This window comes from Chanodichthys erythropterus, chromosome 13 (assembly GCF_024489055.1).
Source record: "Chanodichthys erythropterus isolate Z2021 chromosome 13, ASM2448905v1, whole genome shotgun sequence".
NCBI lineage: Eukaryota > Metazoa > Chordata > Actinopteri > Cypriniformes > Xenocyprididae > Chanodichthys > Chanodichthys erythropterus.
Genome location: NC_090233.1, coordinates 50,754,435 through 50,767,726, shown reverse-complemented (window position 1 = coordinate 50,767,726; position 13,292 = coordinate 50,754,435). Strand labels below are relative to the sequence as shown.

The 13,292-nt window shown below is 38.5% G+C and overlaps 1 protein-coding gene across 4 annotated transcripts; it reads right to left on the bottom strand.

The window, feature by feature from the left end:
- Positions 1–1,071: 1,071 nt before the first annotated feature.
- On the bottom strand, positions 1,072–13,064 carry srrt (serrate RNA effector molecule homolog (Arabidopsis)). 4 transcript variants are annotated; one of them, XM_067407054.1, is made up of 20 exons: positions 12,950–13,064; positions 11,949–12,098; positions 10,285–10,429; positions 9,868–10,014; positions 9,596–9,784; positions 7,399–7,568; positions 6,594–6,784; positions 6,405–6,515; positions 6,076–6,256; positions 5,831–5,994; positions 5,677–5,738; positions 5,467–5,545; positions 5,191–5,382; positions 3,756–3,926; positions 3,276–3,429; positions 2,901–3,094; positions 2,622–2,778; positions 2,254–2,349; positions 1,835–1,942; positions 1,072–1,709 (listed from the first exon to the last, which is right to left on the bottom strand). In XM_067407054.1, the coding sequence occupies exons 2-19, from the start codon at positions 12,064–12,066 to the stop codon at positions 1,836–1,838; spliced, it is 2,628 nt and encodes an 875-aa protein (XP_067263155.1). In that variant the 5' UTR covers positions 12,067–12,098; positions 12,950–13,064; the 3' UTR covers positions 1,072–1,709; position 1,835. The 4 variants fall into 4 exon arrangements, with proteins under 4 accessions (XP_067263155.1, XP_067263152.1, XP_067263153.1 ...); XM_067407051.1 differs by having other exon boundaries at positions 1,074–1,709; positions 1,840–1,942; XM_067407052.1 differs by having other exon boundaries at positions 1,074–1,709; positions 1,840–1,942; positions 12,976–13,033.
- Between the last annotated feature and the right edge of the window lie 228 nt (positions 13,065–13,292).

The window sequence follows — 13,292 nt, the reverse complement described above, 5'->3', positions numbered from 1 at the left end:
AAAATTAACCCAAAGTATGTTGGAAATGAACATTTATTAATGTTCAATGAATAATTATTAAACAATAAACATTTATTAAATTGCTTATTAATACATTTATATTAAAACTATTAAACTATTAAATTTATATAAGTAAAATATTAAAGCTTATTAATAAACATTCACCTTTTGTCTATTATTGTTGCCTCTAATTGCATCTGGTTTTTAATTTCCCAACTATTTTGGGTTCATTTTAAGCTAGCCATATAGCAATTTTTAAACAATAGTTGGTTTAAATAAAACTACCCAGCAGGTTGGGCAAACATTTAACCCAACCGCTGGGTTAAAACAACCCAATTGCTGGGTTTGTCCATTTTCAACCCAACTTTTTTTTAGAGTGTAATCAGAGCTCTGAGTGGCTATCAACTTAATGCATCTAATATTTGGAGATGAATGAAAGAAATCAAAGTTCAAGGAATATTGTAAGAAGTTAAAAGGATTAGTTCACTTTAAAATGAAAATTACCCCAAGCTTTGCTCACCCTCAAGCCAGGCGTATACAACTTTCTACTTTTTGATGAACACAGAATATTAAAAAAAATAATTCTGATGCATCCAAGCTCCACACAGGGGTCAATAAAGGCCTTCTAATGCGAAGCGATGCGTTTGTCCAAGTAAAATATCTAACTTCCGCCAGACCGCCTTCGGTATTCAACTTAAGAAAGCGCAATGCCTCTTGCAGTTCAAAATGCTTGTGCTTTGTTCTACACCTTCTCTATTCAACTTATGAAAAAGCTTTTTTTGTGGAGTATGTTTATGATGGATGCACTTTCATGAGCCTCATTGGTCCAGTTCACTGCCATTATAAAGCTTGGATGCGTCAGGATATTAATATATCTGTTCATCAGAAAGAAGTCATATACACCTAGGATGGCTTGACTCATTTTAAATTGAATCCTTTAACTCAGCATTTGTGGGATGATGGTCAATTACTACAGAAAAGTATTTTACCTCATTCCTAGAGTTAGAAGAATTTGAAGTGCATAGAGCAATGACAAACATTCAAATGCACTCTAAAGTACAGCCAAAGACTTGTTATATGTGTTCTCAGGACCTTTGTTATATTATCCAGTCATTCAACTTCGATGTCACAACCATGAAACGCTGGAAAAGTGTTTATAACACGCGTAATACAAATGTGTGAACCAGAATGGAACTGTTCACATGGTGCAAACTCCACACAATTTAAATACCATTAAAGATCAAGTAATAAACTTGCTTTGTAAATTCACAAAATACAAGCTTCCCATTTTTCAGCAATGTTTACACAAATTGTTAATGCCATAAAAAAAAAAAAGGAATTTAAAAATCAAATTATACATGATTAAAATCAATTTTAATTTAATTTGAAAGACCAATACTGTACACAAAGAATCCAAATCAAAATTTTAATTGAAGAAAAAAAGGCCACAAGCTCAATCTATAACACTGAGAACGTAAAGGACATGCGTTCACTTCAGGTGGAGCGCTACTGAAAATACATGAGTGAACAGAAAGACAGTAATGAGCAGCTTCTGGAATGAAGGACAAGAAAATGCTGAAACTGTAAAAAAAAAAAAAAAAAGGATTAAAATGGAGAGAATAAAACTGGAGCTCTAAAAGAAGTCCACATCATCTGGTGCGTCTAAATCACGATATTCAATGATATTGCGAGGATCTCCGCGCATCATTCTGGAAAAGACCGATTAAAAGGATATTTTATTAGAGCTTATCCATTAACATCCTAAAAGAGTATATAATACATCACTTGTGTGTCCTGACTGCATTCAGATAAAACATACTGAAATACAAATCACCTCACCGATTGTTTCTAGGTTTTCCAGGGTAACCGCCTTGTCCGCGGAAGTTGTCGTAGTTGCCCCTGCCACCTCCACCATACTGGTTAGGTGGGTAAGGAGGTCCACCTGTTAAAGTTAATATGGCATAATTTAGCATTGATAAAGGTGACAGGGCTGGGCAAAATTTTGATTTACAGATGCACTGCAATGATGGTCTGTCAGTGCACAGAGTCAGTTAATTAACACTGCAAAATTCATGCAAATTCTGTACAGAATTGAGCGAGTATAAATGCTTTCACTTTTAAAAAGGAACTGCTAGATCTACCATAATTGTTGCACCAGAGTTTAAAAACTGAAATGCATTAAAATTGATTTGGAATTGCATCACGAATTCCAGATGATGATCATTCTCACTCTAGCTATACTTCAACACACACCTCCATAACCCATAACTGGAGGTCTGGGCTGGCCAAAACCCATGAGACCTTGAGGAGCCTGAGGTGGGAATGGGAGACCTCCGGGTGAAAGCACTCCTAAATAGAGAAAGAAAAATAGAAACGTTCATTTCATATCTCTGATAACATGATTTCTTTCAATACTGAATCAACATGATTGACAGATGAACTGAAAACAATGTGTAGAAACAATTTTCAAATTGCTTTTAAAATGACAAAGAAACACCAGGTAACGCTTTAAACTGAAATAGTATTTTCTTGTGAAACCAACTCGAATAATCTTTAAAAAGGGAAAATAATAATATTATAATATATATATATAATTTTTTTTCTTTTACAGCTTGCTTTACCTTGTCCTGGACCTGGAGGGGGTGGTGGCTTCATCTCTGGGATGGAGGGTCTTTTTGCATCCATCAGGAAGTTGTTGAAAAAGACCACCTCTTTCTTTACTTCCTCAATCTTGTCACCGTGTTTGTTTAGGATGTGCTTCCTCACAAACTCGGGGCCCTTGAGAGAGATTGATTGATCTTTTTATTGATTTTGTATAAAACAAAACATCCTCCTTAAAGCTTAAGGCTACCAGATGAACTATTACGTGAACAAAGGAACATGTTTTTAAAATCACCCACCTTAAACTTTTTACCACTTAGAGGACAAAGCCACTTGTCTTTGCCCAGTTCCTGTGTGTTGGCCAACACAAACTTCTCAACTTCCTGTTCTGGATCTTTGCGGCCCATCTTCGCTGCCTCATCTTCAGACAGGTTTTCCTTCACACTGAACAAGTGGCCCAGCTTCTCTTCAAATGTCTTTTGCCAGTCAGACACTACAAGGTGGTCAAACGAATAAAAGAAAACTGGTCAAACAGAATCAGTGATTCTCAGTTACATTTCTTTGCAATTTGTTGCATCTAGCCCTGTCCTAAACCTTTGGCTATTGGTTGAGTCAGAGACAGTACTTTAATGCTAGATAAATTACACACTTCAAGAAGTACTGTCATTTCTTACCTTCTCTGTGAGTGATGCGGTTGGGGGGAATGGGCCCTCGCACATGGATAATGCCACAGCGGTTTGGCATCTCATCCTCACTCGGGTACTCACAGGTGTTGTAATAATCAATCGAGTGTACGATACGCAGATAGAAGAGGAGACGATCCAACACCTGGGAGAAAACCAAAACATATTACGCTCCTGAGGAAATACAAACTTCATTTGTTAGTGGACCGAAAAAGCAACAAACTGAGATAAAGACCTGAAAGTCTGACTTAAAGTTCATCTCATCCAAAATAATGAAATATATAAGACATATTTATTGGAACAAGTGGCCCAAGATGAATCATTATAAATTAAACCTATTTTATGGGTTACAGTTTTTTGCATAATTACATCCATGACAATTTAGCACAAGAATTCCCTTTATGACAATAATGAGAATGATTATAAAAATGAAATAAATCTGTGCTGGACATGTTAAAATCTCTTTCAGACCTTGACAAGTTTTTCATCTCTCTCCACAGTAATCTCGGTGGGATTTCCCTCTTTGGATCCATCCTCAGATTCGGCTCCTCCTGCACTTCCTAGAAGCTCTTCCTCCTCTGCGCTCACTTCCTCTATGAGGTAATCAGTGATGTTTTTCAGAATGGGGTTCTGAGCAGGGATCTTCAGAAAAATGGAGAAAAATAATAATTACAGATAAAAATCTCAGTCAAGATGATGCACCAAAATTACTTTACTTTAAAATTACGTATTGAATTATTACATGAGACATGATACATTTCAGTAAGTTGTATTGTTTATTTAAACATACCTTCTGATGTTCATTCATGTTTATTTTGAGATTTAACTAGTAAACAGGAAGAGATGATCTGTCATGCCACAATACTGACAATCAAGCTAGTGTCCTAACAGCTGGCATGTTTCCTTATTGCACCTTATCCACATTGTGTGCATGAAATAGACCCTGACAGTCAAAACGCATCAGAGAATCCAGTGCTTCCCACAGGTTTGAAATATACTTGCGGTGGTAGCCGGGTGAAAAATCCTCCTATTACCCAACACAAAAATGGTCTACTACATGTGACAGACAAATAATGTGTGATTTTTAACAGTATTTTTATTTATTGAAATTAATTTTAATTACATAGCATACTATTACATTTAATTACATACTAATATTATGCATTGTGAATTATGTAAAATTACAGCATTTAAATGTTTATCCTTTTCCTATGTTCTCCTTGCTGTCATATAGTGTCTCTCTCAGTGAATGGGATAGATTTTACTTGTAAAATTTATAAAATGAATAATATATGTGTCAAATAATGTTCTTAGTCTTTTCTTCCTGTGGGGGAGACTACAATTATTTACTATGAATTAAATGGAAACCAAATTAAATACAATTTATTGTGTAACCAAAATACCAATAATGCCCAAAAGAAAAAGAAAAAACTTTTACTTTGACTTTTGACTACTTGACTTTTAATTATAAACAAGCCCGAAATACACCGGTACTCTTATTTTGAAATGTCTGTACTATTAATGGCTGATCCTTCAGATTCTTACAACCGTACAAAACATTTTATATAAAGGCTATGAAGTAGACATTGTAATAATTCATCAACTTGAGTTCATTAGCAATCGCTTGGCATAAATTTGCGCTTTTCACTGATTGAGAATCACTTTGAAGCAGTCTGAAGCTTGTAAAATGCGCAACAGCGCCACCTTGTGACTTTGCAAAAGGCAGCGCCTGTGGGAATGTCAGCGGGAGTAAACTGTTCTGACGCACACATAACGATCAGGTACTAAACGACTAACGTTAGCTATTCGATCGCGGATGGTTTCATTGATAAAGACAAATTTTGGTGCATCACTAGTCAAGGCTATTTAGAATTGTATCAGTCTGAGGTTGTGCAGGTGAGAATACCTCTAGAGCGGCTGTCTCTTCTCTGGGTTTGTGGCTCCAGAGCCTCTCCCTGTCATCCAGTGCATGGATCAGTTTGGCAGCCATCTTGATGTCATTACGGAGAACCTGCTTATGCTGAGTGATTCCATTCACATTACGCACACGACGTGCCAAATCTCGATTGACTCCGGGAGCCAACTCACAGTCCCGCAGCTGGTCAAAGAGAAACAGGAGGAGAGAATGAGCGAGATGTTTGATATACATGATGGTTCTGCGGCCGCTGATTCTAGAACTCACCCGGATGTTCTGCAGGTTCCAGCAGATCTCTTTGATGTTCACACTTCTGTCAAAGGTCACCCAGCAACGCCTGAAAAACCTGATTCACACACAGATGAGTCAATTCACACATATTTCACATGGATTAGTTTTATAATCTCGCTATGAACTTTTTGAAGCGTCAAAGTGTCAGTTGCGTAGCTGTCAACGGAGGAACAGAATTCAACTTACCTACGCTCTGGCTGTGGTTCTGACAAACAAACACGCATAAATCCTGGATAACGTCGACACAGCTGCCAAAAAAGTGCCAAGTCTTTTAGTCATCAGCATTCAACAACAACGACAATAACAGGTAAATTCAGCAGTGTTTGGTGTGAAAACTCACAGCGACGATCTCCGCTTTAGATATGGTTGGAGCGATGCTCCTCATGAAGAGAGAGCAGGTCCTGTGAAGAGGTCGAGGTCGTGGAGGCTGATCATCCTTCGGCTTCTTCTCCTTTTCTTTCTCCCTTTCCTTCTGCTCATCCGTCCGCTCCTTTACATCAGCGGCTTTAAAAGACCAGAAACATGGTTGTCACAACCATGGGACTTTGACACTGATTATTTACTGTAAGAAGTCTCGACACTGACCTTCCCCCTCCTCTTCTTCCTCTTCCTCCTTATCCTCTCCCTCGTCGGGTTCTCTCTCTTTCTCGGAGGGTTTCTCAGAGCAGTGAGAGTTTGAGTCGGAGTCAGAATCGGATTCACTCTCAGATGCACTGGCTTCATCTTCACTGTCTCCACTGTGCTTCCTTTTCCTCTTCTTACTCAGCTAGTGAAAGACAATTTGCCACAGGAGTTTACATAATTAATGGGAAGCACTGGAATGGCAATATACTGAATTGCATTGAATGCAAGTACAGTCCAGCCCAACAGATGGCGCATAAACTACCCAAAGCGGCAGGACTTGGCCAACTAACCTTCTTGGGTTCTGGGATTGGTTCGGCAGGTGCTTCTTTCTCATTCTTCTCTCCTTCACTCCCTCCTGCAGAAGCAGCTGCATCCTTCTCAGTCCCCTCATCACCCTCTCCCTATTGAGATACAAAATTTAGGCATCGTTCTTCCAAATACTGCATGATCCTTTGCTCCATTTTGAAACACTCACTCACCATCTTCTCCTTTTCAACAGAAGGTTTGCGCTCAACATCCACAGGCCTGGGCTCATCCCGTTTGGGAGGTTCAGAACCAGGTCCACCAGATGAGAGTCTCTCACGCTCCCTCTCCCGCTCCTCCTCTTCCTCATTTGGCAGTTCTAAGATGCGCAGGTCATTTTCCCCTCCTCCTTCCATCTTTATCACGGCTAACAAAAACAAAGGAAAAGCATGCATTGAGGAAATGTACATTAAAGGCCCTGATATAGGATGTGGCGAAGAGACATTGTGATTGGGTATGGGAGTGGAATTAATGACCACACATTTGACAAAACATTTGAAAATACATGAACAGCAGTTTACTGATAGTGAACATCCTGACGCCACTCACACTTCTGAGATCGATGTTTAGATGAATATGCAAATATGTTAATGAGATGATTTGATTTACGTGCAACCAAGTCAAATAATGTTTAGTGAAGTTTTAAGTATCAACTGAAAAGAGCACAGATTTTGGGTAATTAAAATGAAGACTGTTTTTAAAAAACTAGAAATAGATACTGTCAACCCAGATAGTGTTCAGAAAGCTGACATTTATCTGTTGTAGCTTTTACACATTGTGCACACAAAATACTGACATTTAAGTCGTGCCACTGGAGAAACACTAATCAAATGTCACCGTTCCATTCAAAACGGTCCAATGAATTGATTTTTTTTTGCATCAACAAATGGACAGTTTTGAATGACATGAAGGTGAGTAAATGACAATTTTCATTTTTTTAAGATTAAAATGAGCATGCAAATGAAAAGCACTTCTCCATACCTGCATCTAAAATCTTGGTGATTTGTGGAGCACGCTCTATGTCCAAAGAGACGGGTTCAAACCAGTTATTGTCCATTAGATACATGTAGACGCTCAACCGGTTCTGTAGAGCACTGTGGGATTCTGCTTTGCGCCTCCCAGCCTCATCCGGGTGGTACTTTGAACGGAACCTGACAAGTGGACAGAGGAGAAAGAGGGAAAAATGGGGTGTTTGGGGAAGAAAACAGTGCGTTAGCAACTATTTCCCAGTCATGCAAGCTCTAACCTCAAATTAGTAGTCCTAACCTGCCTTCTAAATACATCTAATGCTTTGATAAATCTAATGTCAGCCAACATTTTTTTAAACTAAACAATTATATCTAACAACCTTATCCCACATAGTTGTCCCACTTTCTGTCATATGAGCTCTGTTCCAAAATTACTGAGCTGCCTACACAGGCAACATAAGCATGCTACCAAAAGTTCAGCAGCATAATTTTGTTGCCTTGCAAGATTTGTTCTTTTGACTAGATTCAAAGACAGCACTGCATGTTTCCTTCCAAGTTGAGAAGAGGAAAATAAAAATAATATAAACATATATTCAGCAATATGTCATTGCCAAACTGCAGAGCAATTCAAATCATTCCACTAATGAAGTTTTGTTCCAGTTAAGATGCTGCATTAGAAGGTAGCTGCCTATTCGGGCAGTAGACAGCTCACTAGGTTTTTGAACAGAGCAGGACACCAATCTGTTGGCTAAAGTTAAGTGCACTTGTCAGTCATAAAACAGAATATAAAAAATAACATGTGTGTTTAAGTGTGTGTGTAATACAGTAACACTCACCACCAAAGAAGAAAAAGTAAAAAATTAAAAACAATAGAAACTGATGCATTATCAAGAAATCAAAGCCAAACAGTTGGGTGAAACATTTTCCATTGTGTGCACTAAATTTACCTGATGTACTCCCCGCATTACAACACATTTACACTGAGAGCGGTCTTCTCAGAGGAGTGTGTACATTTGGGGGGGGGTTTTGATTGATCCAAATATCAAAAACGAAAAAAGAAAAGGGAAGAAAGGCATCACACACTACAGAAAAGAAAAAAAAAAATCTTTCCGTGAACGCGGCGGCGGGTTTGGATTGTGAGTGTTCGGCTGTCTAGCTAAGAGCCCTGGTACTTGGATTCTAATGGCAGCTGCATTGTGCGCAGTGCAAACCCTGACTAACTAACAGCGACTCCTGCGATGGGTCCAAGAGCTTTTCTCATCTTCCAATGCCTTGTGGTGATGGAGGGGAGAAGGATTTGTGTTAATTTGTAAACCAAAAAACAATATGCAAAAACCTGAAATGAAATGAATGTTTAAAACATCTGCATCAAGTCAATGACGAGACCAATTCAGTTGCTGTAAAGACAAACTGATGTCATTATAGACATTATCATTCGAACTTATGACAAATAAATGATGAAAATTTCAATGTAAACAAACAAGCCTCAAAATACTATGGTAATTTATTAACTATGCATGATGCACCAAAATTTTAGCAACCAAATATATTTGGTCAAAAAATGAATTTGTCCAAAACAGTAATGTTTAATTATCACTCCTCTGATGGTGCGTTTCAACCTGAGTCAGTGTCTATTTTCACTGTATCCGCATCACTTCAAAGCGCATATGAACTGATCATCTCGTCCTCTATACTACTGGTTATAGCAGGAAATAAACATGATCAGATGGTGTTGGGGGAAAAAAAGCAGTATCATCTCTCAAATTACAGTAGTCAACGTTTGAAGTGGATTAAAAAAAAAGTTCTAAGTTGTCCTAAGAAGAAGGTTTTAGGACAACTTTGATGAAAGATTTTGATCCACTTCAAATGTTGACTACTGTATTTTCGCTTTAGTTTTTTAGCTAAAAAAATAAATAAATTTCAGTTTCGGTAAAAACATTTCGGTGCATCACATATTTGACTACAAAGTCGCACTGATAAGTACAAAAAGACAAAACTCTATGGCCTTTTAACAATTAATCCATTCTAATTAGAGGACAAATGTAGTTATAAACAGAAGTGTCAAATCTTCAGAGGTGCAGGATGCAGAAATTAGCCTCTTCTTTGTTGAGATGCAGGACTTGTTTCGCCACTCTCTTGCGATCGCTAGCTTTATGCACAAACATCACCTAAGCAAAACACTAGAGCATAAACAGCAACTGTTGTCGTACCACTCTTCATCTTTATGGGCCAGGAAGAAGTCCTGCATCTGCTGACGCCTAAAATCGATCTTGTACTCATTGTAGCGTTTGACCGACTCCGTCTCATCCACAGAGTCATCCAGAGACAGCAGGAACTCCTTAAAGGTCTTCATCACAGGAGGGGGAGGACCAAGATCCATATCGTGGATGTTTCCCAGCCTGGAGGAAGACCAGAGAGAAGAAAGGTTTAACACGGAGGTTAAATGATAGACTTTAGAGATGCTCATTTCCTTCCTGCTCACCTGGCCTGAATGGGGATGCCATGATGGGGCTGCATGAGGTGCATGTCAGGGTGACCCCACGGCTGAGGAGGGGCATAGCTGGGTCCTCCACCACCTCCATAACCCAGATCATAGCCACCATGGTAAGGGTCACCTCCATGATCATCCCTGAGAATACACATGAAAGAGAGGAAGAGCGATTCTAAGACAGGGGTGTCAAACATACAGCTCGCAGGCCGAATACAGCCCACAAAAGTGTCCAATCTGGATGATTTGAAGAATAATAAAAAAAAATAAAAATCAAAACAGAGCTGCATGGTCCACCAGCTATATCTCCAGTTTAATCTCAGCTAATCTCTGTTCTGGCAAACAAACTGGGCACTCCAGCAATATATGACAGGCTAAACAAAGTTATTCTTTTTCTATGCAAGTTCTTACCAGTCTCTCCTCATGCGCTTCTGCTGGGGGCTCATGTCATGACGTGGAGGGGAAAATCTCTCTCGTCTGCCCCTTTCGTAGTCCCGATACTCTCCTCGGCTGCGCCGCTCACGGCCCCTGTCCCACTCTCTAGCCGAGGGCCGCCAGTAAACGACAACGACAAGAAATATATATAAAAATGTGCAAACATGCAAGCCTTTTGACTAATGTCATACCCCAAGAAATTAAAATAGACAACATACCCCAACTGAATTATAAATACCACTTGCCAAAGCATGCAATAAATCACAGTCAGTTGTGCATACAGTAACACTTTGCAATCAATTGGCTGGAAAAATAAGAATGTTAAAACTGATGCCTTGTCCAAATACCCACAATTGCAGTCTTGGCCACTTGAGAGCTTGTGCATGCATCAGGAAGTAAGTGCTTAAAGGGTTAGTTCACCCAAAAATTTAGACCCTTAAGACTTTCGTTCATCTTCAGAACAAAAAATAAAGATATTTTACTTGAAATCCGATGGCTCCGTGAGACCTCCATAGGAAGCAATGTCACTTCCTCTCTCAAGATCCATAAAGGTACTAAAAACATTTAAATCGGTTCATGTAAGTACAGTGGTTCAATAATATTATAAAGCGATGAGAATATTTTTGGAGCGACTTATTTAGTGATGGCCGATTTCAAAAGAATGCTTCAGGAAGCATCAGAGCACAGTGAATCAGTGTATCGAATCTGCTGTTCGGAGCGCCAAAGTCACGTGATTTCAGCAATTGGCAGTTTAAAACGAGATTCAAATCTTGATTCGACACACTGATTCATTTGTGCTCCGATGCTTCAAGAAGCAGTGTTTTGAAAATCGGCCACCACTAAATAAGTTGTTATTTTGTTATTTTTGGAGCTCCAAAAATATTCTTGTCACTTTATAATATTAATATTGAACCACTGTACGCACACAAACCGATTTAAATATGTTTTTAGTACATTAATGGATCTTGAGAGAGGAAATATCATTGCTGGCTATGCAGGCCTCACTGAGCCAATGGATTTTAACTAAAATATCTTAATTTGTGTTCTGAAGATGAATGAAGGTCTTACGGGTGTGGAACGGCATGAGGGCGAGTAATAAATGACAGAATTTTAATTTTTGGGTGAACAAACCCCTTAAATGTACACTAAACCCACACTACTACACTATTCGAGGCTAAGCGTATCCCATCATGCATTTTGTTCGGGACCTCACATGCCCCGAAATCACGAGATGTCAAGGAAAACATACGACTGTAAGTTTGTTATATATATATATATATATATATATATATATATAAATAAAACAAAGTGTTAAGCATTTTATTGATGCAAAAATGAGTAGGCTATATGTATTTTGTACAACATTTGCAACTGCTTTTTATCAATCAAAGAAGCTCCACAATTTTAAAATAGTGTCTTCTGTTAGTTACATAGTGACCGCTGAACAGACATTTAGAAGAGTATTTTAAAATGCAGAGTACTGAAAACAATAATAATAATAATAATAATAAAAAGAGCTGTAAACACTTGCATTATTTGAAGCTGTAAAGTGTGGTGTTGCATGGTTTCAACAAATTAATATTATAGTTTTATATACTGTTGACCGCTCTCTTGCGCAGATTAATTCCCTCTTCCTCACCTGTCATTCCAGTCATCTCTCCGGCGGTCCTCCCTCTCCCGCGAACGATCATAGTCGCTCCTCTCTCTGCGGAATTTGTCTCTGCGTCTGCGGTCGTACTCATCATCGCTGTCGGCCATGGCGTTTAAGGAGGAGTATCAGAAAAGATTTGCTGTGATACACAACAGTGGAAATGAATGGTTATTATTGGTAGATTTTTATCTAGACCAGATCTTACAATGCACAAATCACAAATTCATCAAAATTCCAATCCCACATTTCTCTTAAAGGGATAGTTCATCCAAAAATGAAAATTATATCATCATTTACTCACCTTCAAGTTGTTCCAAACCTGTTTGAATTTCTTTCATCTACTGAACAGAAAAGATATTTTGAAGATGTCAGAAACCAAGGCCCCATTGACTTCCACAGTATTTTATTGCCATAATATGCAAGGCAGTGGGGTCCATGAACTGTTCGGTTAAACATATTCTTCAAAATATATTCTGTGTTCAGCAGAAGAAACAAACTAATGACAGAATTTTCATTTTTGGGTATCCCTTTAAAACAATGACTCGACACTTCCTATTTTTGTTAATAGCTTGTCTGCAGACACAGAGAGGACTGTATGAAATTAATAATACAACCATGAATACACATAAATCACATCAGTAACACACAGACTATGAACACAATAGGCAGCGCCATGCGCGCGCGCCGAAATCGTATGTCCCGATAAATCAACCATCAACTTAACCAGGAAAACCAGTGTAGTGTAAATTATCGACCATTTTAGACACCCAAATAACATGTAACGCGATTATTCATAGAATAATCACAGATTAAGAACAAATGGCGCGTGTTCATACCGGCTCCGTCGAGTTACGTAAGGGAAAAAAGTCGCTAACCGCAACAAAGCGGGACACGTTCAGACAAATTTGGATAAATATAACGTATAACTCTCAGTAAATGTTAAAAAAATATGGTAAAACACACAATATTAGTTTTATGTCCAATACTAACCAATAACTTGGTTTAAAAGGCTTTACCGAGGCGAGCTCCCGCCAGCGCACGACCGTCCTAAACTACAGCAGCGGAAGTGACGATCAAATACTGAACTACAGCGCCACCTTGTGACTGGATGACCGCAATACTGCTGAACTATGGAATTGGAAATGTGTGTTTTTTTCTTTAACCCTTTGATGCACAAGCTATGAAAACCCCTTCTAATGCGCAACATGGGTAAAAAATGACCCGTATTCATTTCCTATGTAATTTCAATCATGGTTGAGTGTTTCTTTGCTGAATCTTTGAAAGAAATGTATTTTATCATTAATTTATTCCAGGTATTCCTTAAATATCTTGT

Excerpts from the sequence above, each read along its gene's own strand:
- srrt (XM_067407051.1), bottom strand. The coding sequence starts at position 12,066 with ATGGCCGACAGCGATGATGAGTACGACCGCAGACGCAGAGACAAATTC. Across the intron at positions 10,015-10,284 it reads AAGCGCATGAGGAGAGACTG|GGATGATCATGGAGGTGACC; the intron begins GTAAGAACTTGC and ends GTGTATTCTCAG. Across the intron at positions 3,927-5,190 it reads AAGAGACAGCCGCTCTAGAG|ATCCCTGCTCAGAACCCCAT; the intron begins GTATTCTCACCT and ends ATTTTTCTGAAG.